The following is a 24,059-nucleotide window of genomic DNA, read 5'->3' on the forward strand; positions in this document are numbered from 1 at the left end:
ACCTCCGGCTACCGTACGGGCGCGTGGTAAGGAATGTGAGGTACGGCGCCGATCGTTCCTGGCCGCGGTGTTCCGTAGGTACTGACGACGAGGTGAGATGCGCTTGCTCCTGTATGAGATTGTAAAGTGCTTGCATACAAAGATAGAGCCATTTGCACATCATGTATCGTCTGGCAAAGGAGAGCCCACAGCGGAACCATGGTATCGTCATCGAGGGACGCCTGCAGCAAGATACTACAGTAGGTGCTAATAACCAAGGTACCAAGCTACATGTAGGTATCATTCCCCACGGTTCCCACCTGGGGCAAAAGTACAGTTACCATGGTATGTAATGTACATACGAAGGTATGGTGTTTTGAATGAAGCTAAAGGCCCCTGAATGGCCAGCCCGCAGCTAACTCTACGTGCATGAGGTGCGTCTAAACGTCCGCTGGTATGTAGATTACTATCAATATGATGCCTGGCTGATAGGCGCCGTTCGCTTGTTCCACCAGGCGCCTTTTGCGCTGACAGGCGATGCAGGATGAAAGTGGTCCAACGCGGGGCGCTTCCAGGTTGAGATGTCCCAAGATCGGACTACCTTGGTCACGATGGGTCTGTCATGAACGAGGAGAACAGTAGATCCGCGTTGCAACAATATATACCTACTAAAAGTCCAACTTACCGCCCCGTCGCCAGGAACTTGTACAGTTCTATGTAAGAGTAGCGCACGATTCAAGTGGTGGGCTTGTACCTGAAAAGCCGGCAAACCCGGACACACTTTCCGAGACAGTATGTACCGAATGTGTGGTATGGAGTTGAAGGTAGCAAAGGAAGTCGTCTTCGGTTTAACAAACGGCTCTCTCGGTACGGTGTGGCTGAATTCACCACTGGTTCGCGGCCTTACAGTGACATTCACATATACACGAAGTACTGAGACTTCTCTACTCAAGACATTTCTCATGAGGATCGAGCTTCCTTGACCTGCTCTCGTGCATTTGTGGGTGTTCGTTAACGTCGGGTACGCATAGGTACTTGTACCCTAATGGCCATGCCGGTGTGCCTGAAGCGGGGCAGCAACTCGAGCTTATTATTTCAGGTACCTGGTAGTTTGTCAATGGGATTGGCAGAGTGAAGATGATCTTGGAATGCGAGGTTGTTATGGACATGACCACACTCCCACCTGCACGGAATGTCGTAATACTGTAGGTAAAATGGAGGGGTTCTGTTTGTAGGTAGGTAGGTATCCGTATGTATAAGGGGATGAAACTCAAACTTGGACGCAGTCTCCGTACAGTTAAGTGTTTCGACAGGAGGGGTGCCCAGCCACTTTGCTCGAAGCCAAGACCGAATGTGTGGGACTGCCGCTAGTAAAGCAACTGAACCTGAATGCAGCAACTCGACGAACCGAGAAGACGATGCTTCCCACCTTTGTTGCCCAATGTCTCATTCGCCGGGTTGTTTTTGCAGAAGTTATCGACCTGCGTGCAATCCATCGGCTCGCCAATGACTGTCTTAAATAGCAGGGCGGCGCTCCTTGGGGTTCCGAAGCCATTGAGGATGGAAGCTTGGAGAGCTACAGCCTATGGTACTTTAGTGTGTCAACCTAGGTTCCATTCCTGCGTGTGCTGACAACATGATACCGCCTACGGAGTACCAGGTTGCCATGAGGGCCTTACGATAGTACTGTTAATACGGCACATTGTATGAACGGCCATGCTGGCCGAGCCATCAGCCAATACCTGACCAAGTTAGGGTGTATGGCGTACAGTACACACACCGCTCTTTGCAAGCATATTGTGCAGCACATTCACATTGTCGTAGGCACTGGTCAGGCTGCCGCTGTCACGGGCGGGCTGCGGGGAAATCTGGTGGTGTGTTCGAACGCCACTTCGATGCGTGAACTTGCCTCGAGCTTGCTTCTTCCCCAGACCATGCCCAAGCTCCCCAGCTCCGCATTGACGCATCCACTACGATAACTAGCGCGGCACAGCCGCGAGGCACGGGCAAGGAGGGCTCTCGAGGGGCTCAATGGATGGTTCGCATGTAGCTGCAGTGACCATCTGCGCTCTCCAGCAAGGCGAAACCGCCCGCTGGGATTTTCAGGTTGCGGGGACTCAAGGCGGGCCGGGAAATCCCTCGGCCTCGGTTCGCCATGGCAGTTGGGAGAAATCGGCCTTTGCTCGCTACAGGGCACGGAGATACCGATAGGTTCTTGTACATTGTACTGGGCGCTAAACTTGAAATATCAGGTTCCTCTCTTTCCGGCGTTCCGTACACTAGCGATGACTGCGAATGCCGAGTGGCTCCGAGTGGCGTCGGCTGCCTTTGGTCGAGCCGGAAGGACGGGCTAACCGATGGTGCCGGTTTCTTAACCTTTCAAAGGGAGAGTAAAAAATATATCCATGCCAGAGAACCCCCTTACCTTACACTATCGAGGTCGTAGTTAGTGTAGACTCAATGATCTGGACATCTTTTCAACTTTTGGCAGTTACACAGCAAAGGCTTCCCCGAGCTCCCGTCCCACTCTTAGGCCCTTAGCTTCACCAAAGCCCTCGGTATCACCTGACTCATATCATTCATTGTACCTGATCTCGTGCTCGAACCGAGACCTCCTGCACCACCGCTGGATCACGAGACAGCTGGACCCTGTTCGGGGCCTACGATCCAACTTGACGGAAACCGGACGGGCGGGCCGTCGAGCTTGCGTCCCCCGGTCGGCCGAGCGACCCATTGAGCCGGCCCGGCCTCACCGGACCGCCCTCAACCCGCTCTGGTTTGTCCAACCTGGTTGACAGTGGTTCCGAGTTTAGAATAAACTCCCGTCTCACTACAGCTAGCTTAACGACCGCTCAAGAACTAGGCCACCAGGGGATTGTCTGCATTGTTCTTTGCGAGCAATCTCCAATATAATCTCGACTTCGCCTGAAGTCATGCGAGACAAGCTAATGCCCGATGAGTATCACATACTGCGGCATTCGCCAGTACATGCCTCCTGCGCTAGATCGATCGCATTGGAAACATAGTAGAGGCACCAAGATCATGAAGCTACAACTCAGAAGGAGCAGCCCATTCATAGTTGAAATACCTTTGCAAGCTTATGTACTAAAATGTTGTTGTTGAGTCCATGCATTACAACAATCTCGTCCTCCCTGTATGGTGACTAAGGTACTTAGGTGGAAGATGTGCTTTGAAGGGAGGTATGGTGCTATAGTGTACGTTGATCGTAGAGCACCGAGCTGTGAAGGACAGAAGACCAATTGGGTGGCCTCACGATTCACATGCCACAGCAACATTGAATAGGAACAAAGCTAGATGCTAGTAGCCGAAGTGCAACCGTTCCTGTCACCCGGACCGCGGAACAGACAATGACAAGTTGACAACAGTAGTTGTACTCCGTATGTAAGGTACAATAGCTCAATGACGCACCCCTCTAGGGGGTGCAATAATTCGGAGACATGCCAAAATTCGGAGACATGTAGGGACTAAACGCATCGATGTTGGACGTATTCGCTGCAAAATTTGGTGTGGTTTTGTCTCTGCATGTCTCCGAATTTTTGGCATGTCTCCGAATTATTGCACCCTCTTTAGAGGGGCCATCGGTGCAACAACGCTCGGACCCCCAAGTAATGCGCGCTGCGAATCGGCAAAAAATCGCCTAGCCGTAACGACCACCTGCTGGGCCTACTTCGTACAGGATACAGTCGCATCGAAATTTCGGGAGCCAGTCTCTTGAGCTTTTGACGCAACTTCCCAGCCGACCCCACGGTCAATTGCGCTTGCCCTTCCCTTCTACCTCCTCCTCCGTCTTTAGCGAGCTCGGGTTCTGCCTGGTTCCCCTTTGCATTCCATCCGAACAACGTTAGCCGATACCGGATACTCGACAAGATGGGAATCATCGAGGATGAGGTCAAGCGCCTCCAGGGCGTCATCAACAGACTGGAGAACCGGGTGCAAGCCCTAGAAGAGAGGCAGTTTGGTGGAGGCCAGAAGAAGACGGCAGAGGAGGTCCGCATGATCCTCATCGGCCCTCCCGGCGCTGGTATGTGAAGCTGTCCGGCTGCTTCAGAGGGAACGAGAAACGCCGCAAACACGTAAACGGTGCGCTCACACGACGCAGGAAAGGGGACGCAAGCACCTAAGATCAAGGAGAAGTTCCGCTGCTGTCATCTGGTAAGCCAATTGGCTCGAAATGCGGTCCCGGAACTGCCGTGTGATCGCTAACCATCGCCCCTTTGCGACCATCAGGCAACGGGTGACATGCTGCGATCCCAGGTCGCCAAGAAGACCACCCTCGGCCGAGAAGCCAAGAAGATCATGGATGCGGGCGGTTTGGTCAGTGATGACATCGTCATTGGCATGATCAAGGAGGAGCTGGACAACAACAAGGAGTGCCAGGGCGGGTATGGCTTCTTCCCAGGCTCCGCGGGCAAAAAGGGATCCAGTTATCCAGGCTGACATTTCTCTATCATAGTTTCATCCTCGACGGCTTCCCGCGTACCGTCCCCCAAGCCGAGGGCTTGGACAAGATGCTGCGGGATCGCAACCAGGCCCTGCAGCACGCCGTCGAGCTGAAGATCGACGACGAGCTGCTGGTTTCGCGCATCACGGGTCGTCTGATCCACCCCGCCAGCGGACGTAGCTATCACACCACCTTCAACCCGCCCAAGAAGGCCATGACGGACGATATCACGGGCGAGCCGCTGATCCAGCGCAGCGACGACAACGCCGAGGCCCTCAAGAAGCGCCTGGTGACCTACCACAAGCAGACCGGCCCCGTGGTTGACTACTACAAGAAGACGGGTATCTGGAAGGCTGTTGACGCTGCCCAGGAGCCCAACCAGGTCTGGAAACAACTGTTAGCCATCTTCGACGGCGACAAGGCCAAGGCCGGCAAGGCTGGCAGCGGCATCCTCAGCAAGCTCGCGCCCAGCTCGTAGATCGGCGGCGTGGGTCCGGACGGGGTCGGGAATGGGAACGGAGTTGGTATGGGAAAGAAGGGCAAGTATCCGAAGCTTGATGAGCTCGACTTGCTGCTGTAGTTCAGCCGCGGTTAGTGGGGGATGGTAGGTGTTCTTCCGGAGGTTTTGTTCGTCCCTGATATGGGGACCTTGGGAAGAGGGAATCAGCTCCGGTTACCCAATACTTCTATCCTGTCGCCCAACGCTTTATGATCAAGAAACTTCTTAGGGGTTGGTCCAAAGGAGTCATGGAAAACGGCGTATACCCAGCGCGGGTGTCGGGCAAGGTTCTCCGGAGCGGCTGGAGAGCTCCATGATTAGAGCACTGTACTTAACCACATTGTAGAAAAGCTTTATGCCTTACGCTGCTGCATACACACAGTTTGTGAAATGCTTAGGTACAGGACCTAGGTAAGTAATCCCGAAACCTTAAGCTGACGGGTCCAAGCTCTGCCAAGGGGCGGGGAACCGCCATGTCGCGATCTGAAGGAAGCTATTCTGGAGACAACCCGCCTTCGCCGTCTTACTGCTGTCCATCTCTCACTACTCCTGACAGGTATTTAGACGCACTAGCTTGAATACCTACCTTACCCATCGTATTGACAACTCCCGGTCCATCGTACGACTCAATTGATAGCAGTATCTGAACTCAGGAGGTATGCAAAGGATTCTCCACTAGTCCACTCCCTGCCAGACTCGAATCCCCAAGGCGGGCAAGTGGTATGCTCATGGATCAAATAAAGCAGAGGCAACCAAAACCCCCCCACCTAATAAATATTCAACCCTCCGCTACCTATGCTTGAGGAAAAGGGTATTCCAAATGCATGCCCTGCCTGGCGAACTAAACCAAGGGACATAACCTATAAGTACCTAGTAGATCTAAGCTACCACAAAGGTATAACGCCCACCGGAGTGAAGAAACGGATCAACGGCATGCCATGACAACACAAAATGTGTCCATACCCACGCTATGCAGAACAGCCCACCGGCCCAGCCCTCCGTTTGATGAAGGACGGTGGTCTCTCCCTCCAAGAGAAAGAAATATACAAGAAGATGGGAAATCGGGCAGGCAATGCTACTATCTCAGGCAGTCGATAGCCCTGGGGAGCTACTACCTCCTTGGTGTAGCTAGCATAGACGATATTATTAGCCAAGAACCGGCGTAAAGACCACCCAAGAGCCAGGGAGAACTCACCATTCACCATTTGTCGCTGCTTGTTCAGCCAGCTCCGGGGCGCGTCATGCCTCCTCTGCAGCACGACATGGTTGCTTTGCAGACGACTAGTGAGGTCGTACCACGCGGTTGTGATCATGGCGTTTTCGCGCTGCAGGTTCCGGATCATCTGCTCATTGGCGGTCTGGGATGAGGGTGGGTCAGTCAAACGCCAGATTGAAACTTCGGGGGGGTTTGTAGAAAGTCGGGGGATAAACACGAACCTTCTGAGCCGCGTATGCACCGCCACTCTCAGCGACTTTGAGCCGTCGTTGTAGGTCATACTTCTCTTGTTCCGACTTCTCCAGTTGCTAGAAGAGAAGAGAGTTAGAAGAAAATCCGCGCATAAGAGATAGATGTGTGCAGCATCGCCAGAACAAGGGCCACATGAATGCGAATAGATCTCCGCCCCGTGGTCATTGCTCTGCTCACCTCGATCTTCTGCCGTAGCGCGGCCTTGAGCTTCTCCATCTTCTCAGCATCCTCCTTCTTGCTCTTGGGCTGCTGCGCTTCTTCAGGCTGCTGCTGTCCTGCCGACGCCAACGCATCATCCAGCTTCCGCTGCACCTTGTCTTTCGACAACAGCGTGCCCATGAGCTGCTCCTTCGTCTCGTCGAGCTCAAACGCCTTCTGGGTGAGCTGTTTGCGCGTCGCCTCGAGCTCTGTTCGCAGCGAGTCGGAAATGAGCTCGTCTGACGACTTGAGCGCTGCGAGAGCGGCGCTCTCTTCGTGCCCGACCGCATCGACTAGAAGAATGCTCATGTTAACAAATTCCCCCTGAATACATATTCGATCTGTGCGGTTTGGAACCTACGCTCTGCCTTGAGGCGCAGCAGCTCGCGCTCCCGATCCGCCGATTCGCGCTCGAGCTCCTGTGTGCGCTTGCGAAGTCTTTCGAGGTCCTTAGCTGTATCGAGCAGTTCGCGGCGCATGTTAATGAATGCGGCGTCCCTGAAGCAACCGGAAGTTAGCACGCGAAGATTGATCAAGACGGAGGCGGTCTCGACCGCGGAGGAAGCGGACTAACCCTTCACCGGTGGCGTTGTTGACCAGAGCGTTGATCTGCTCCTGTACCACAGCGTGCTTCTCCATCGCCTCTATGCACTTGAGCCGGTTGTGTTCCACCCTCTGGCTGGCGCTCTCGAGCTCGCTGCGAAGCCGCTCGTTTTCCGACGCCACCGCCATGTTGTTACGAAGGAGGTTATTCTCGGCTTTGAGCCGCTGGACTTCCAGGCGTAGGGCAACAGTTGCCGGGTCCGCCGTGGTCTCGAGCTCCTGTTCGAGGCTGAACTTGGTAGTGCTGGCGCCTGGGCTGTCGGATCCTGGCTGAGGGATATCGCCCAGCTGAAGCTGCTCTTGGAGCTCCCTGATGGTGCTCTCGTCGAGCTGGCGCTTCGATTCGAGATACTCGATCCTCCTCTTGAGTTCCTCATTGGCGTCTTGCAGGACATTCTTGGACTGCAGCGTGTAGATGATCTCCTGCTCGTTGGTCGACAGGACCTTGACCTTTTCCTCGATCTCCTTCTGGAGCTTCCTATTTTGCGCCTTCACCTCGTCAAAATTCTTCAGTTCCTGCTCGAGCTGAAGAATTTGTTCGTCCAAGGCCCGGTTTCGTTGCTGGATAATGGTCAAATCTTGGGCCTTCTTCTTGTAATTCTCCAGCCCCTTGATCAGCTGCTGCTGCTGTTTCGTCTCGTGCTCAAGAACCGTGACCTTGTCCTCGAGGTCTTTTACCCGCTCAGCCTTTGTACGCAACGTCTCGTTCTCCTTTTCGAGTCTCGTTGCGCGCATGCTTTCCTTCTCAACCAGGTCTTCCAAGCGGTCAATCTCGGCCATCTTCTCGCGGATCTCGTTCCGCAGGTCCCGAATGGCGGTTGTCACATCAGAACCCCGGGCACGCTTCAGCGTCGTGAGCTCATCCTGGGCGAGCCTCAGGTCGTGCAGCATGGCCTCCCGCGTGTCGAGAAGCTTGTCCAGGCGAGACTGCAGATCTGCATTCTGCTTCTTGAGAACCTCGACCTTGCCCTTCATCTGTTCGAGCTCTTCGGCCATCAACTCCGGATCTCTGACAGCGTGAATGTCGACATCCACGTCAACCTTGTCCCCTGCCCATGGCTCCTCCGCCGCCTTCCGCTCCTTGTCCATCTTCAATTGGGCCTTCTGGTTGAGGATTTTTGCAATTTCGCTCTGGGCTGACTGGTCGAGCTCCATGACCTTGGGGACGTACGTCTTGGTGAGGGAGCCCATGCAAGCGGCGGCCACGAAGGCCGTGAGGAACTCGCATAGCGCATTGTCGGTTGGGTTCTCGGCAATGGCACGGAATTCGGAGGGTGATGGCGCCAGGAGCGGGTTATCGGTACGGAGAAATCCGGCCAGGCCCCGGTAGACTGTCTCAAGGTTTTGCCGGTTGTCGTGGTCGGAGGCGGGGTTCAGAATGAGCGCCGAGGAGTGGAATTCGGGTGCCAGCATCTGCTCGAGGATCTGGCCGAGAATGATGCCGTCTCGGAGGTCCTGCAGCGTCTCGGCCTTGCGCCGGGTCTCGAACGAGTTGACCCATCTCAAGAGGGCCACCTGGGTAAGGGGGCCGTACTGAATCATGGCAGGAAGGGTGTTCCGGTTCTCACAAGACTGGATGGGCTCATAAATTCGGTGTCGGTTGTAGAGATAGAGATCAGTCCCGTCGCCGTGGGGTTCCAACAGATACTGTGTATGTGCCTAGGTCCAGCTCTCGCGCGCCAGTTCACAGACGCGCAGCCGGAGATTCCAATCCAGGGGTTGAATTGGATCGTTCACGCACTGATGTTGAAGCGAGAAAGAGAGGTTTATTGATATCTTCCCAGGTACATTGCTGTAGAGGTCATTGGCGAGTGACAGATCCGTTATGACTTATGAGACACCTTGCATCTGTCAGGGCTCCCGTGTTTCATCATTGTGCTGGTCGCATTTGTCGCCGAGAAGGCATTGTTCAGGGTTGCTGCTCGCTTGGGCGCGGTCCCTGCAGTGGAGCTTCGGCGCGTTGCGGCTGTCCCCATTCGATGTGGAGCACAGGGGCAGTCCCGGCCCCTGTTGGCAGCAAGACACCGCCATTCCATCATGCATGATTCGAAGAGTCGCTTCCATTGTTCTGGGACCCGACTTTTGCTGGCACTTTTGCGACTCTATAGCTCCGGCCTTCTCACCGCACAACATTACCCACGTCTGCTGCATCAAGATATTCAATGCCAAGGAGGACAGCAGTGCCGGATCTGCTCAGGGAGTCCGCACTCGTGGACACTCGCACGGTCAAGCGATTTGTTTCATAACCCCTCCAGGGTGACATCCCCAGCGGGAGCCCCGCCGAGTGAGCCATGACCATTGCACTTCCTGCCCCTGAGATGAGACTCGAGAAGGATGAGGACGGTATGGACACTCTGTACGGAGTACTCTGTACAGCATATAGAATGTGCTGTGATCGCTGCAGCCATGTCAACACAGCGTGCCGTGGGTGTCTTGAGCGAAACCTGCTCATCGGTCTTCGTCTAGCACCCCCGACGGTCTACTCGTTGAATGGATTCAAGACCTTCGCTATTTCGGTTAGTCATGCTTTCCCCATGGCACATTCGCGAAAGTATCAAGCGGTTTGCATTGCGAAGATGATGAATAGTATCGAAAACCTTGAACCGGACTGAATCCAACAAAACCAGTCGGGTGCTACCTGCGATACTTACGTACTCTATGAAACCGCTTGCAGGATATCCTTCCAAAACGCCAAGCCAACCCCAGAATGTCCCAAGCACGCCAGCAAAAGCATCTTCCCCGAACAACCCGTCGCTAGAAAGGTGGCTCATGGCTCGTGATCGCGCAATTCCTTCCTCAGCCGTCTTCCCCAAATCGGTCCCTTCAAAGGGCATGCACCTCTTCGTCCTCCTCGACAAGCACCTGGTATTCCTGACCCCACGCCGACACCGTATCAATGACTTTCTCGCCGACCTTAGCGGCGAAGCCCCTGTTCTTGTCAGCACGCGGTGCCGCCAATCCCGGAACCGCCAGGCCCAGGCTGAAGCTGTTGCCGGGCACCTACTTGATGAGGGTATATTCGTGTGTGATCACTCCGCCGGCATCGACAACTGCCTTCTTTGCCTGGTTCACGACCGAGTCGGGAGTCTCGGGTGGGTAGGTGATGAGGACCGACTTATGGACGTCGACAGCAGTGACCCCAGAGAGGAGCGCCAGGGCGGCGATAAAGAAGGAGTACAGTCTCATGGTTGCGACTTCGAGTGGAATCGTCTGCTGCTCTTAGTTTCGGCTTTGTAACTTAGTGAGAGACCGTGTGAACGTCTAAGATTGGTCTCCGAGTTGAAGTCGAAGAGGTGGCGCTGCGTTCGATGGGGGTTGGTGCTGCGTTGCCTGGGAGAGGATGGTTCCAGAATCTGGGTGTATAAAGGGAGAGCAGTCGGTCCCGTTTGCGAAGTGGCCTGCCGATCTGCCGGCGGGCAGCGAAGTGCCGTAACAGGCAGCTGCTAACGGCCATGCATCGCTTATGTAACCTGCTGCTTCAAGCGGGCAGGCTCGGAAGGCCAAAGCTTCCAGAGGTAATCCGTCCGAGCTGTTTGTTGGCCCAAGCGCCTTCCAGCTTTGTATTGAGCGGACCCGAGCTGCTAGTGTAGCAACAACAGAAGCACGAACTAACCTTATTGGGTACTTACCTTTTAATCTGGGCGAGGCAGCGAACAGTGACGACGGCGGACTGCTAACTGAAGCGACACAGCTCGCCGCACGCTTCCCCTAACCGACAAACTTCACCCCGTGAACAACGATCCATACCGACATCCGCCTTCACATTTCCGCAGTCGGTTCTCGTCATGCCAGCCACAACCGCAGAGACGCTGTCCTTGGTGACGCGCAACGTCTCAGTTGCCCCACTGGTCCTCCTCTCGGTCGTCGACCACTACAACCGCACAGAAGCCTACAAGAGCAAAACGAAGCGGGTTGTGGGCGTACTATTAGGGCAGAACGATGGCAAGAACGTCCGCGTCTCGAACAGCTTCGCAGGTGAGCAGGAAGCCTTCCGCCTTGTGTTCTGCGATCGCCTGCTGACACGAATGCACAGTTCCGTTTGAGGAGGATGACAAGGATCCATCGGTGTGGTTCCTGGACCACAACTACGTTGAATCGATGAACGACATGTTCAAGAAGGTCAATGCGCGCGAGAAGTTAATAGGCTGGTACCACTCGGGCCCCAAGCTGCGGGCATCGGACCTCGAGATCAACGAGCTCTTCAAGCGCTACACGCCCAACCCCTTGCTGGTTATCATTGACGTGCAACCGAAGGAGGCGGGTGTTCCGACGGATGCGTACTTCGCTGTGGAGGAGATTAAGGACGTGCGTCTCGCCCGCTGACCGGCCCTGCGCCGCGCGATCTTGCTGACTGGTCCTGCACAGGATGGAACCACCACATCAAAGACCTTCGTCCACACACCGTCGACCATCGAGGCCGAGGAAGCCGAAGAGATTGGCGTCGAGCATCTTTTGCGCGACATCCGCGATGTAGCGGTCGGCACTCTGTCTACTCGCGTCACCAATCAACTCCAATCCTTGCAAGGCCTCCATCTCCGCCTGCGAGACATCGCAGCATACCTGCAGAAGGTCCTTGAAGGGCAACTCCCGGTCAACCATGCCATCCTCGGCAATCTCCAAGATGTATTCAATCTGCTACCGAACCTCTCGACGCCCAAGTCCGGCGCTGGCGCGAATGGTGCCAAGGCCGACACCGAGCTCAACTACGCAATGAGTGTCAAGACCAACGATCAGCTCATGGCCATCTACCTCAGCAGTCTCATCCGTGCGATCACCGCTTTCCACGATCTGATTGAGAACAAAATTCAGAACCGGCAACAACAGGAAGAAAAGGAGGCGGCGAAGAAGGAGGGTGAGAATGGGGTCAAGGAGGGCGAGAAGAAGGAAGGCAGCCCGGCGGTCAACGGTGATACCAAAGAAAGTGCCGGGGAGAAGGAAAAGGAAGGGCCCAAGGAGAAGAAGAAATAGGCTAGAGGCGGTTGACACCCGAGGGCATGGAAAATGGCTGTATGCAGTTTTCGCAGGTTGCTCGAGACAATCTCCGGGCGTGTTATACAACGGCATCCATTGTTCGGGATGACTGCACTGGGGTAGGATAAAGGATGGCGGTGTCTTCCCCCGTGGCATTCGTCGAGGGTCTTCCTGCCCGTCATCCTCACCTTTCTAGCAAGTACACTCGTAATACCGATTGACGTTGCGGAACTACCGCCTACACATCCGCAACAATGCCTGCTATCTCCTCTCTTCCAGCCCTGCATTCAACCACATAGCCCCCCAACACAGCACTCCACCTCTCAGCCAGCACGCACGCCAGCAGGTGCTTACAGACGGGGATCCCCTCGCCAGCCACCAACCCGTCGAGACTCGTCCCACCAAACGACCACTCCGGCTCGATCTCCCTCTCCACCCCCGTCTCCCGAAGCTCTGCCCCAAGCTCTAACGATTCCACCTCCCAGCTTGACCTTACCGCTTCCCCCTGGACCGTAGCGAACGCGAACGCAGCACAAGTGCAGTGCCATGCTTCCAACCGCACAACATACCCCTTCTTCCCTGCAATCGCCGTGCCCGCCCCGCCATCACTGTCTGCCCTCCTCCTTCCTCGTCTCCTTCCACGCATGCTGGATTGCGTCGCCGCCGCCGCTGCTGAGGCAGAACCGACGAAATAAAATGCGTTCCCTGCTCCCCGCGAGGACACCGCTTCAAAAGGAGGGACATGCGCCGAAGCGGATGACGAGGACGCGTCGTGGCCCTCCGCTTCCCCTTCCCCTTCCTCCACCCTTACCCCGGCTCCAACTCCGGCTCCGGAATTCTTAGGGCGTCCTCGCTTCACGGCTGCATCTCCGTCGGCGGGGTCCCTATGCTCGGGAATCACTCGACTCACGAATCCGCGCTCAAGTAGATCCAGAGCGGGCAGAACCATCCCCGGAAAGAGCACGTGCAGGGTGGTGATGAGATGTCTGTGGGAAGGGGGCACGCGACGGAGCGGGTTGCTGTTGTAGTGTTCGGACTGTATGAGTCTGTGGCTGGCTTTGCCATGGCTGTCGGAGTCGGGTACGTCCAGGAGGGGGATGTTGGAGATGGAGGTGATCAGGGAGGTTAGCAGGGCGCGGGATGTGGGGAGAGGCGGACTGGTTGGGTGACTGTGTGTTGTTTGCATTGTTGACGAGGGAGAGCTTCGGTTATTTATAATAGGATTGTCATGCGGTTTTCTGGCGTGCAAGTCGGATTGGCTGTGAGTTCGTTGTCTGGGCGGTGTTTGCGAGGCAGAGATGGAGCATCATTGAGGTACTTGGGTAGTACTACTAGTAATAGTTGAATTGTCACGGTTTATCCTGAGGCATCGAACTAGGACAACAACGCAATCAAAGGGGCAAGATTTTCAGCTGTTGAACATATAGATTGACATGATCGCTCATGGCCCACGTACATACAAGTCTAACTCGCAAGCACACTAGGTAGATCGTAGACGTCCGTCAAGCGCGACTATACCCACTCCTTGGGATTCTTCAGCACCTCAACCAACCGCGCTTCTCTGCTCTTCGGCTCCGGCTCATACATGTACTTCCAGCTCGCCGTCAGCGGCATGCTCATGAGAATACTTTCTACCCTGGCCCCAGGCGTGTTCAACCCGAATGCCGTTCCCCGATCGTGCACCAGGTTGAACTCCACGTACTTGCCCCTGCGGATCTGCTGCCACTCCTTCTCCTTCTCCGTGAATGGCATGTCCTTGCGCCTGTTCACGATGGGGACGTAGGTCGGCACAAACGACTTGAGCGCGTCCTGGATGAAGGCGAAGAGGTTCTCTTTGTCCGCCACCGACTCGTCTTGGTCGTCGAAGAAGATGCCGCCAATGCCGCGGCACTCGCCGCGATGCTTATTGTAGAAATACTCGTCGCACCACTTCTTGAACCTCGGGTAGTAGTCCTTGTTGTGCTTGTCGCATGCCTCCTTGATCGACTTGTGGAATTCTATCGCGTCCTCGTCGAAGAGATAGCATGGAGTCAGGTCGCAGCCGCCGCCGAACCACCAAGCACCGGGCGACCCGTCTGGGTTCGCGGTCTCGAAATATCTGTAGTTCAGGTGCACCGTTGGCGCCATTGGGTTGTGCGGATGCACGATCAAGCTGAGCCCTGCCGCGAAGAACTCAAGGCTGTCTGGGATGTTCTTCTCGTCGGCGATGTTTTTGTGGTTTGCGCGCATCTTCAGAATGGCCGCCTTCGGCAGGGTGCCGTAGACAACGCTGACGCCGACACCCGCCTTCTCGAATACCTTGCCCTCTTGCAGCACGCAGGTGATGCCGCCGCCGCCCTCCTTGCGCTGCCATTCGTCTACCCGGAACTTCGTGCCGTCCACTTCCTCCAGCGCGCGCACAATGGCCTTTTGCTGCTCCTTGACGAATTTCTCCATGCGCAGACGCATCGGCGAGAGCTCCGACACGCCCTGATCGGCCTTGAGTTGCTGGTCACGCTCCGCGAGCGAATCCATGTTGAGGGGTTCATCGATGGCCTGCGCTCAGCGACCTGTCAGCGAGGCACAATCCTAGTTGGCGAGCACGGCGGAGAGCATACCATCTTATACGTCAGGGGCACAGTAACCAGGAGACCAAAGGCAGCCCAGCCCAAGTATCTCCTCCGAGGTGCGAATGTTTGACCAGAGGTTGCAGGACCTGGGAGGCTTGACAACGCCCTCCGAGAGCTCGAGCGGGAAGCGAGGGACAGCGAGACGCTCAATTGACTGCGTGGCGTGCACGGCGCGAGGAAACGAAGGGCCGGCCTCCGAGAAGCCATCGCGACGGCCTTTATGTACCGACACTCTGGTGGCGGGCGGGTTACCAAACTGACGGTACCTCGGAGCATCAGGCGATTCTAGGCGCAGACATAAGGCCACTTTGCGGATAAGCAACCCACGGACCGGAATGCACCGCCGAGATCCACGCCTACGCGTCTAGAAGATCCGCTCGTTGCGCTGCCTGTCTTGCTCGGCTGATCTGGCTGTCAAAATCGGATGTTCGCGAAATCCAGCGCTTCGGGACTGGAATGGTTAACGGGAACCGGGGACTCGCCGGCGCCAAGTGGAATCCGGTCCGATCGGGCCAGGGCACGAACCAGCTACGTGCCGGTCTTGCGACATCCGCGCACAGCGGAGGTTGGGAGCCGCCGCAACCTGGAAGCGGGCATGGCGGGTCATCCGGCGATAACTCCATCTACAGCTGCAGGTACACCACACGCAATCGGATCAAGTCGTTCTACTTAGGAAACAGGGAGCTGTTTTGTACTCTGTGGAACACACAGCGACACATCCGTCCTACATAGGTGCGGTAATACGGTATGTAAATGACGTGTGTGGGGACCATGTGACTCCGGCTGCCAAGAGGATCGATAACATAGCATGGCATTCATGAATCATCAGCTGCTGTGTATTACTAGTAGTAGTTATACTGAATGCATAAGGTAGTTATGTCACTGGTAGCCCGTCGTTGATGTCAACCCTAGTGGACTGGATTCATCAAAGCTGGGAGATGGGTCATACCGGTGCTGTACCAGCTGTTCAACAAGCATCATGAGCATAAGCACCTGGCATGCGCATGCGCACTGTGCACACCGATTCACCAAGCATGGGCATCACGCTAAGCCAAAAGCGGATAATGCACGCCCCTCCCCATTTAGTCATCGGTCAGCCCCGCCTCCGCCAACAGCGTCAGTGCAACCTAACCCCCAGCGTTTATCAAGGCTACAGGCAGACGCAAGCTTGCCCGACATCAACCTTCTCCCTTTCAACAAACTCCATCGCTTTTCATCTCAGGTACACAACCTCCCTCGACCCGGGCCGCTACCGCTTGACCGCGCGGCCATTTGCGCTCTAGAACAACGTTGCTGACGTTTCATCTGCTTGTGTCCAGGCATACGCTGAGAGGTAACATCTATCTTCGCACCATCTTTTAGACATCGCGAGGTGCCGCCCACCAAAATGCGCAGCAAGTTCAAGGACGAACACCCGTTCGAGAAGCGCAAGGCAGAGGCCGAACGCATCCGACAGAAGTACTCTGATCGCATTCCCGTAAGTCATCCGTCCGCAGGCGGTGAAGCAGCTCCCGGATTCCGCTTGATGAGCCCCCGCGGAGCCCGCTTGCTTCCCTACCCGTCGCACAACACCACAACCCCCGGTATATCACTAACACGCCCTCCTCTCTAGGTCATATGCGAAAAGGTCGAGAAGAGCGACATCGCCACGATCGACAAGAAGAAGTACTTGGTACCAGCAGACCTCACGGTCGGGCAGTTCGTCTACGTCATCCGGAAACGGATCAAGCTCTCTCCGGAGAAGGCCATTTTCATCTTCGTTGATGAGGTCCTGCCTCCAACTGCAGCACTCATGAGCAGCATCTATGAAGAGCACAAGGACGAGGACGGGTGAGTCCGCCGGAATCCACCGGTCACGCGGCTCGCAGCCTGCAGTGTGACACTAACCTTAACCCTTGCGCACAGGTTCCTCTACATCACGTACTCAGGCGAGAACACATTCGGCAACTTCGAGACCGCCTAGATGGCCAACCCCGGCGCTTCGGGGCGTGGGCGTCGCCTGGAGACGGAACTTGTTTTGCCATGGACGACGGAATCCTGAAACTCCTGACTACTTTCTTGGAGACGATCGTCGTCCTGCCTTTCCTAGTTGCGATACTGGCGTTCTCGGTTATTGGTAGGGTTCTGCTTCACAAGGGTTGCTCACCACTGGGAAGAGGTTGGACTGAATATGTATCATGGTTTGAGTTTCTTTAGCTTTTCCGGTAGTGGCTTCTGGCTTTGAGGGAGGAGATAAGCTACGGGGAAACGGGGAGGCATCTGCGACTGGACTATGGGTGACCGGTCTTCCCGCCGCACGTTACTCACCTAAGTTCCTTGCAACTTCAGCAGTCACCAAGGCAGGGCAGAGAAGGATCATTCCGGGACCGGCTTGCTAGATCATCAACTTTCCCTGAGAGTATTCTTTTCAGTGCCGACACTGGGTAATAATCTACTATCGTTTTCTTTGATGCCTAGATCCCATGAATCTGCTATCGCCGGCTAGATACCTAACCACAAGCGATCTTGACTTCTTGAGTGCCACCATCCCCACACGCCCGGCTTGGCTGCCTTGTCCGGGTCGGGGGTGGACCTAATCCCGGACTTGGCGCTGCTCCACGGAAAGGGACCAACCGAGCGAGAGAAGCTGCTCTTGTTATCGTTGGTAGAGCAACGGAGCAATGTCTCCGGGCATCCCGGATTCAATCAGGGCTTTGTTTGGTGTAGACATTGTTTGGTCGTCCACAGTTATCAGCATCATCATCATCTTCAACATCGTGGCAACTGCACGTACCGAAGGTTCAAGATGACTGAAGTCCGGGGATGGCTGTCTTAGACAGCTTACATCGCCAACGCTCGTAGAGGCGTCCACCCAGTCAACAAAAGCCTCGTCAGGAGAATCATTACCTATGATTCCTCCACTCGGACGCTCAGTGCCCTGGTCGAGTCAGTCGATGCTGTTAGACATCTTCTTCTTGAGAGTCACCATGTCAAGCACAACAGCAAGGCGACTCCTGACAGATAACAATTGACGCTTTGCTTAAAACTCGATGCTTATAACGCTGTAGACTGATAATAAATAAGACCAACTGCCTAACGTGCTATGATGGAATGAGGTAAGGTAAAACCAAACTAGAAGACATGACCAAAACATGACACCATATAATTTTACACAAGCGCAGCGCCACATAGCAAACTACCGTCTGCTTCCTTTTCTTCCTTCTCCTAAACAGAGATGCAGAAACAACAGGTCATGATTATAGGCCGCTAGCGTCCCCTTGCCCCTACCACCTTCGCCCGTTTCTTTTCACACTTCTCGCTTCGCAACCAGTGCTTTGTGGCAGTCGTTACCACAAGCCCGTACTGTCCACCGCATCATCATTAAGTCATTGTCCAACCCGCACAGGGATACCTTAAGCCGTTGTCTTCCCGCCTCGCTCGCCCAACGACCAACTTCCACCGAGACTGCCCATTTAAGGCAAAGGCTGGACCACGTTGCTCTCCAACCTCGGCCCCTTGTGGACGGCTTCTCATTGAAGGAATGGCAGCGGCCCATCTGCTCTTGATGACGAGGCAGCCGAGTAGGAGAGAAGCCGATCAGATCAACCCTCGGTCGGGGCAACGGCAAAGGGGTTTGCTGTTTGCCTGACAAAAGCTACGCCACCGCGCAGAATCACACTGACGACGGCGACTGGAAGAACGACCGGGTTGGGCCACATAGAAAATATGAGTCCCAATTCCTCCTGCCACTGCCAACACGCGTGCGTACGACATGCGTGACAGTCAGTATGTGCGAGTGATATGGGGACAATGACGGGGTATATGCAGGGTCCAATTCCAGAAAATATGCTTCGCCGGTCTCCAGAAACAGAACCAGAAAACAGTATAAACAACACGACAGCCGAGTCACAGATGCAGGCGAGAAAATAAGAAACAAGCTGGTTTTATCCTTTACCCCCCGAAACACGTTTGACTCCAGGGACGTCTCCAACCAGAAACCACATTAGAATCCCGAAAAATCCCTACGCCAAGACATAACGGTAAAGACGCGGAACTCCCCCGACGCCCAACGGGTGGAAGAAGTTGTATATGGAAGAGGCGGGATGCGAGCGCGTCGGGATCTCCTTGGAATCTCCCAAGCGTTCGAGTGCAGCGCCACGAGGAAACACAGCGCAGGATCCTGCAGGAGAGACCTTGGAGAAACAGAAACTCTTTATCAGAGAGATTATCAGAGGGCTTACGACGGTCTGATAGTGGTGGCCAAAAATGGGGATCGGTGAAGTGGCGCAACAACCTTTTTGAGACTCAACAGCCCCATATCGCTTGCCAGCACTGTTTGGCGTACCATGACCCAACGGTCACCTGCGTCACAATATGCCAGACAAGGATAGCGCGGAATGCCGGGGCTTCCGGAAAAGGGGCCCCTTAGCGCACGAGAAAGACTCACACATCTGGGAGGTCTCTATACCCCCGGATTGTTCCCAGTCTTGTGCCGCTTCTGCATTCGAGGGGTCGGGGGCTGCTTCCCCTTGATTTGCACTCCGTTTAACTGTGGAGTACCCATGGCCGCCGGTGTTGGGGCTGACGTGGGCGCCTCGTCCTCGTTCTTAACGGTCGATGGCCTCCTCCGCTTGTTGCTGTTTTGGGCGGGCGAAGTATTAGCGCTCGGCCCGCTCGAGCTCCCTTGCTGGCTAGGCTGGAGCTGCATCGTCGGCGCAGCCATCTGTCCTGGAATCGGACTACCGGTGATATGGGGAGAACCCGGAAGCATGGAATTGGCCATGGCAGGGCTGGCACCCATCTGGAACTGGCCAAATCCGGGCGTCCTGGGCCCGCCCTGGGCCATCTGCTGGCCGTTCATGCCTTGAGGTGCAGACGCATTGATCTGGGCATTGATCTGGCTGACATACTGATCCAGGGCAGCATAAGGAGCCAGTCCAGGGTGGGCGTGGTAGTATCCAAAGAGTGGGCCCATTTGGTTCATAATCTCGACCATCTGTTAACGGGTCAGTCACATATGGAAAGGCCAGGAGTGAAGCGGGTGAGGGTACCTCGAGAAATTGATAGACAGCCTCCGTGATTCCCATGCCGCTCTTGACAACAGAGTGCGGGAGGTCAAGATCCGGAGGAGCACGAGCAGGTACCTTTGCTGGTTTAGGCTTCCCCTTCTTGGTGAGTTCCGGGGACTGCTTTGGGTCTTGCTGGTTGAGACTTCGCCACTCCTTAACCCAGTTGTGCGCCGGCCGGGCGGCCTGAATTACTACTCGCCTGGAAATGTATTCCTCGTGCGCCGTAGTTTGAAATTCGAAGAGATCAAACCTTGACTCACTGTCAAACTGGACACGGAGGATGCCCTGAGCTACAAGCTGTTTCACTGCGTCAATACCTTATTCGAAACCAGGGCGGGAGAAGTAAAGCTCACATGCGAATTGTCCTCGAACCAGTAGACGAGGCTTGCCTTCTGGTTCTCAATCAGGTGGCAGTCGTTTGGCAGCGGTCGCTCTGCTGTCCCCTTATCCAAAACCAACTGCATGTGCTTCACGCCGCTTTCAAAATGGGTGTGGAAGTATCGGGCGAGTGCGGGATATGCAATTTCATACTGCTTCTCCTGGCCTTGATCTTCGCCATCCCGGACGAGGATTGTATGGCGAAAGATGCCCTTTTGTGAGAAGAAGTGTTGGACAAACTTGTTCCAGTAGTCCAAATCATCTCTGCCCTTCGATCCCTACAGTGAGGCTGAGTGAGCTCGAGATCAATGCCCGCCGGGCTGGGGAGGGCTGACTTACTGGAAACCCGCTCAGCTGCTCGCAGAACTGCAGCATTTTGAGCTGATGCATGCCGCCCTTCAACGCCATCTGATCACGCCTTTGTTGCATCAGGCTCGCTAGGTTTGCGGCGTGCTGTTGTTGCGCTTGCTGTTGCGCTTGCTGCTGTTGGGCCTGCTGTTGCTGGGCCTGCTGGACCTGCGCAATCATCTGGGCCTGTTGCTGTGCTTGTGTGACTTGCGGCGTCTGGGGCGGCGCCTGGGGCTGTTGCTGTGGGTTGGGTTGTGGCGTATGACCCTGGGTAGCGCCTGGAGTCGGCGCTGATCCGTTGGCTCCGGGGCCACCTTGTCCGGGTGGCGGAGGCTGTTGTTGCTGCTGACCAGGCGGTGGTTGAGGGACTTGTTGCGCTTGCTGTGACTGCCCTGGCCCTTGCTGCTGGGCTTGAGCTGCTTGCGCTGCCTGGTGTTGGGCCTGCGCCTGCGCCTGCGCTTGCATGCGAGCTTCCGCTTGCGCTTGCTGGGCCTGCTGAGCCTGGAGCGCGGCCAGTTGGGCTTGTTGCATCTGGTTCAGGTGCTGGGGGTTCATCGGGTGTTGGTTCGGATTACCCCCTTGTTGGTTCATCTGCATTTGCTGCTGTTGTAGTGCCAGCTGGTGGGCCATCATATTCGGCTGCGGATACGGGTCAGCGCAACGTTCAGGAAGCCAAGTTGAGGGTATCGAGCCGGTTGAGGTTCTCTTACATTCATAGGCTGGCCCTGTTGTTGTTGAGCCAATTGGGCTTGTTGAAGGTGCATCGGGGAAGCTACTGGCATCCTTCTAAGTGCTGCCATCTGAGCAGCTTGGGCCGGGTTCATTTGTCCAAGCGGGATACCCATGCCCGCCGTGTTCATGGCCCCAAAGGCCCCGTGGGTCATCAGCGCTTGTCTCGCATGCTGCTGTTGTTGAAGCATTTGCAGCCGATGTTGCTGCATCTGTTGCTGCAATGCCGGGTTGTTTGCGGCATCTAGAAAAGAAGTCAGCACGCCATACAAGGGATCTGCGCAGCAATTGGGACCGCGGTACATACACATTTGGTTTAATTGCGGATGATGAAACATCTGGGCCTGCGCCGGACTCAGATGTTGCATCGCATGGGCGTTCGGGTTTCCCGCCCCGGGCGGCATGCCTCCCATGAGGGCGGCAGCATTGATCTGAGGGCCTGGACCCGACACTCCCATGTGCCCCACGAGCTGGTGAGGGATGCCACCCGGTGCTGCGCCGGGCTGACTCGGGTTATGGCCCATAGCCGGAGCCATAGGATGGCCCGGCGGAGCACCTGGGTGCTGCTGCATCGCACCGGGATGCGGCGAAAAGCCTGGTGGCATGCTCGCCATCATCTCCAAAACTGCCGACTATCCACAGAGTGGATACCGACCCGAAGTCCTCCAAGTTATCGCATGCGAAGCTGACCCGGGGGTCGAAGGCGTTGAGAAGATGGGACGCTCGTGCGGTGTCCGAAGTGTATGCGCAAGCGTTACGCGGCCGGCGGGAGTGTATTGCCGCCACAGGCGGAGTCGAGAAAGCGATCGCGATAGCGTGGATTGTCGGATGTGTGTCCCAGTCGCGATGGTGCTTGGATGGCCCGGTCGCGGGTGGCGTGACGGGTGCAAATGGAAGTTCCGGACTCCAGCGGCCGAGGAGCAATACGCGACGTAATTGCGCTGCCGTGCAGCTTATGGTTGAGTTGAGCGAACGTTGGGGTGAGGCCGTTTGTTGCGGCAACGACGTGTCGCGGTGCGAAGTGCGGTCGTCTGTGGAGTTTGGGGACGGGGGGTTGGTTGTAGGGGATTGGCAAGATGATTAGTTAAGGTGGGAACGCGGAACCCAAGGAGTCCCGGGTGGTTGCCCGATTGAAATCTTCCCGAGGGGTCAAATGGGAAAGCCTTTCTGTGGCAGTTGTGGCACAGTCCTCTCTTCAAGCCGGTTGATTCAGGTAGTCTGCAAATCTGGAGCAACCGGGGCTTTATCTGAATCAGCAGTGATCTTACAGTACACCTGCTTTTGGTAGCATTACCGTGCAGCAAAATAGTGATCTCAGGCGGCGCAAAAGCAGATACGTCAGCCAAGTCTACTATACACCAAGTTTGTTGAAAGTGATATCGAATCAGCCCACCGCACGTGTTGTAAGCAGAAGCCTACTTTCCTCATACCGTGTAGATGTAAACAGAATGGAATGCTCGAATTTGGCTCCGGAAATATATTCATGCGCAGTCAAAACTTTTGATTGGCTCCGAGTTGAGGTGCCCACGTGATGTGGTAATCAGAAGCTAGCGTGCGTGCCCCACAGGCAGCTGATTAGAGCGGAAACTCACGTGAGCTGCATGTGCAGAAAAGCTGCCAAATTTTCTTATCGTTATCTCGTGACGAAGGTATTTTAGAACTCCTGCAGACTTCAGAACCCCAATCCTCCTCTTCCTTTCCTCACTCGAAACATCTTCGACCCAGATTTGCTTGCCCGCCTAGGACACCGCGCTATGTCCATCCATCAGTCTAATCGTCAATGGCGATGCTTTGGTGCTGCGCCTATTTTTTACTGCCTGACTAGTGAGTGAGCGAGTCAGGGCTGATTGGTTTGTGGAAGGCATCCTCAGCACCTGTGGGAGCTTGAGCTGCTGCAACGACACACATTCTGCAAGGCAAAGGTAAGCTTTCCCTTCTCTGTTCTTCCGTTTTCTGCATATATGACGCTCCCCCGCCGTTGAATGATGACAACATTCGAAATGTCTTCTTTTCCCACCTGAATCGACCATGAACGAAAGTCAGTCTGTCTCGGGCTTCTCTCCTACGGGAGCGGGCCTGTTACTTGCCAGTATATTTGTCTGACAACCGCGGAACATCATTTTCGATGTTTGGGTCGGTGGAGCTCACGACTGCTTTGTCTCCATCTCCACCTTTTCTGTTGGTTTTTCTCCAAGCCCAGTCACTGACCCGGCAACAGTAGACACTTCGAGAGCAGCTCCCACGAAGACAATATATCTTGGCCCTTTCTCTCGCGACAGCCTCCTGGGTTCCTCAACTCTTACACATACTGATTCAACAGTGAACGACATTCGCAACAAACAGCAAGGTCAGTCTACGCAGCTTTCTTCTACCTCCCTCTCGACTCTGCATGATGAAAATTTTCCCTACATTCGCAGTTTCCACTTGAGTCCCACCAGAGCCTTTCTCGGGACAGATGAGGGGCAATTCTTCCTTGGATGTCTGATCGCAAAGTCAATCACTTGTTCACTTGAGTGCTGAGTGCAAGAAACCAGGCGCTAACATGCTGGCTTAGGTAACCGGTCTTATCAGCTCCCACATTGCTTTTGCGTAGCCTTGTTCCAAGTTCCATAGGATAACATAAGTACCATGATAATAATACATGGCGTTGTTGAACACCCATCTGCCGTACCATTGACAGCCTCTGGCCCGTTCATGCGTTTGCTGTGTTGTGGGCGTGCCTCTTGTCGTAACCTTTTACAAATCCCACCATCTGTTCCCAAGACAT

At 55.2% G+C, this 24,059-nt stretch overlaps 8 protein-coding genes across 8 annotated transcripts; 3 read left to right on the plus strand and 5 right to left on the minus strand.

The window, feature by feature from the left end:
- The first annotated feature begins 3,553 nt into the window (after positions 1–3,553).
- B0T15DRAFT_535786 (adenylate kinase-domain-containing protein) lies at positions 3,554–5,319 on the plus strand. Its single transcript, XM_062869520.1, has 4 exons — positions 3,554–4,021; positions 4,100–4,152; positions 4,228–4,382; positions 4,454–5,319. Exons 1-4 carry the CDS (start codon positions 3,868–3,870, stop codon positions 4,917–4,919), a joined length of 828 nt encoding a protein of 275 aa, XP_062719981.1. The 5' UTR covers positions 3,554–3,867; the 3' UTR covers positions 4,920–5,319.
- A 704-nt stretch (positions 5,320–6,023) lies between these two features.
- Positions 6,024–9,137, minus strand: B0T15DRAFT_568162 (uncharacterized protein; the record flags this gene model as incomplete). Its single annotated transcript, XM_062870750.1, has 6 exons — positions 7,181–9,137; positions 6,968–7,104; positions 6,586–6,899; positions 6,378–6,464; positions 6,136–6,298; positions 6,024–6,055 (listed from the first exon to the last, which is right to left on the minus strand). The coding sequence occupies exons 1-6, from the start codon at positions 8,749–8,751 to the stop codon at positions 6,024–6,026; spliced, it is 2,304 nt and encodes a 767-aa protein (XP_062719982.1). The 5' UTR covers positions 8,752–9,137.
- An 895-nt stretch (positions 9,138–10,032) lies between these two features.
- On the minus strand, positions 10,033–10,395 carry B0T15DRAFT_485919 (uncharacterized protein; the record flags this gene model as incomplete). The annotated part of the gene is made up of 2 exons (XM_062866322.1): positions 10,033–10,138; positions 10,214–10,395. 2 exons carry the CDS (start codon positions 10,393–10,395, stop codon positions 10,033–10,035), a joined length of 288 nt encoding a protein of 95 aa, XP_062719983.1.
- A 226-nt stretch (positions 10,396–10,621) lies between these two features.
- B0T15DRAFT_232809 (26S proteasome regulatory subunit rpn-8) lies at positions 10,622–12,298 on the plus strand. The gene is made up of 4 exons (XM_062862966.1): positions 10,622–10,830; positions 10,901–11,184; positions 11,243–11,514; positions 11,575–12,298. The coding sequence occupies exons 2-4, from the start codon at positions 10,995–10,997 to the stop codon at positions 12,175–12,177; spliced, it is 1,065 nt and encodes a 354-aa protein (XP_062719984.1). The 5' UTR covers positions 10,622–10,830; positions 10,901–10,994; the 3' UTR covers positions 12,178–12,298.
- B0T15DRAFT_232819 (uncharacterized protein) lies at positions 12,298–13,512 on the minus strand. The gene has a single exon (XM_062862967.1). The coding sequence runs from the start codon at positions 13,364–13,366 to the stop codon at positions 12,419–12,421; it is 948 nt and encodes a 315-aa protein (XP_062719985.1). The 5' UTR covers positions 13,367–13,512; the 3' UTR covers positions 12,298–12,418.
- Positions 13,513–13,692: 180 nt separating this feature from the next.
- B0T15DRAFT_400631 (Coproporphyrinogen III oxidase) lies at positions 13,693–14,996 on the minus strand (the record flags this gene model as incomplete). Its single annotated transcript, XM_062865072.1, has 2 exons — positions 13,693–14,715; positions 14,778–14,996. The coding sequence occupies 2 exons, from the start codon at positions 14,994–14,996 to the stop codon at positions 13,693–13,695; spliced, it is 1,242 nt and encodes a 413-aa protein (XP_062719986.1).
- Positions 14,997–15,921: 925 nt separating this feature from the next.
- B0T15DRAFT_535794 (autophagy protein Atg8 ubiquitin like protein) lies at positions 15,922–17,239 on the plus strand. The gene is made up of 4 exons (XM_062869521.1): positions 15,922–16,011; positions 16,109–16,266; positions 16,402–16,619; positions 16,695–17,239. Exons 2-4 carry the CDS (start codon positions 16,177–16,179, stop codon positions 16,750–16,752), a joined length of 366 nt encoding a protein of 121 aa, XP_062719987.1. The 5' UTR covers positions 15,922–16,011; positions 16,109–16,176; the 3' UTR covers positions 16,753–17,239.
- Positions 17,240–19,230: 1,991 nt separating this feature from the next.
- On the minus strand, positions 19,231–21,816 carry B0T15DRAFT_399602 (LIM-domain binding protein-domain-containing protein; the record flags this gene model as incomplete). The annotated part of the gene is made up of 6 exons (XM_062865018.1): positions 19,231–19,764; positions 19,820–20,134; positions 20,191–20,493; positions 20,555–21,202; positions 21,274–21,536; positions 21,600–21,816. The coding sequence occupies 6 exons, from the start codon at positions 21,814–21,816 to the stop codon at positions 19,231–19,233; spliced, it is 2,280 nt and encodes a 759-aa protein (XP_062719988.1).
- Positions 21,817–24,059: the final 2,243 nt, after the last annotated feature.

This window comes from Chaetomium strumarium (assembly GCF_033439665.1).
Source record: "Chaetomium strumarium strain CBS 333.67 chromosome Unknown B0T15scaffold_5, whole genome shotgun sequence".
Lineage (NCBI taxonomy): Eukaryota > Fungi > Ascomycota > Sordariomycetes > Sordariales > Chaetomiaceae > Chaetomium > Chaetomium strumarium.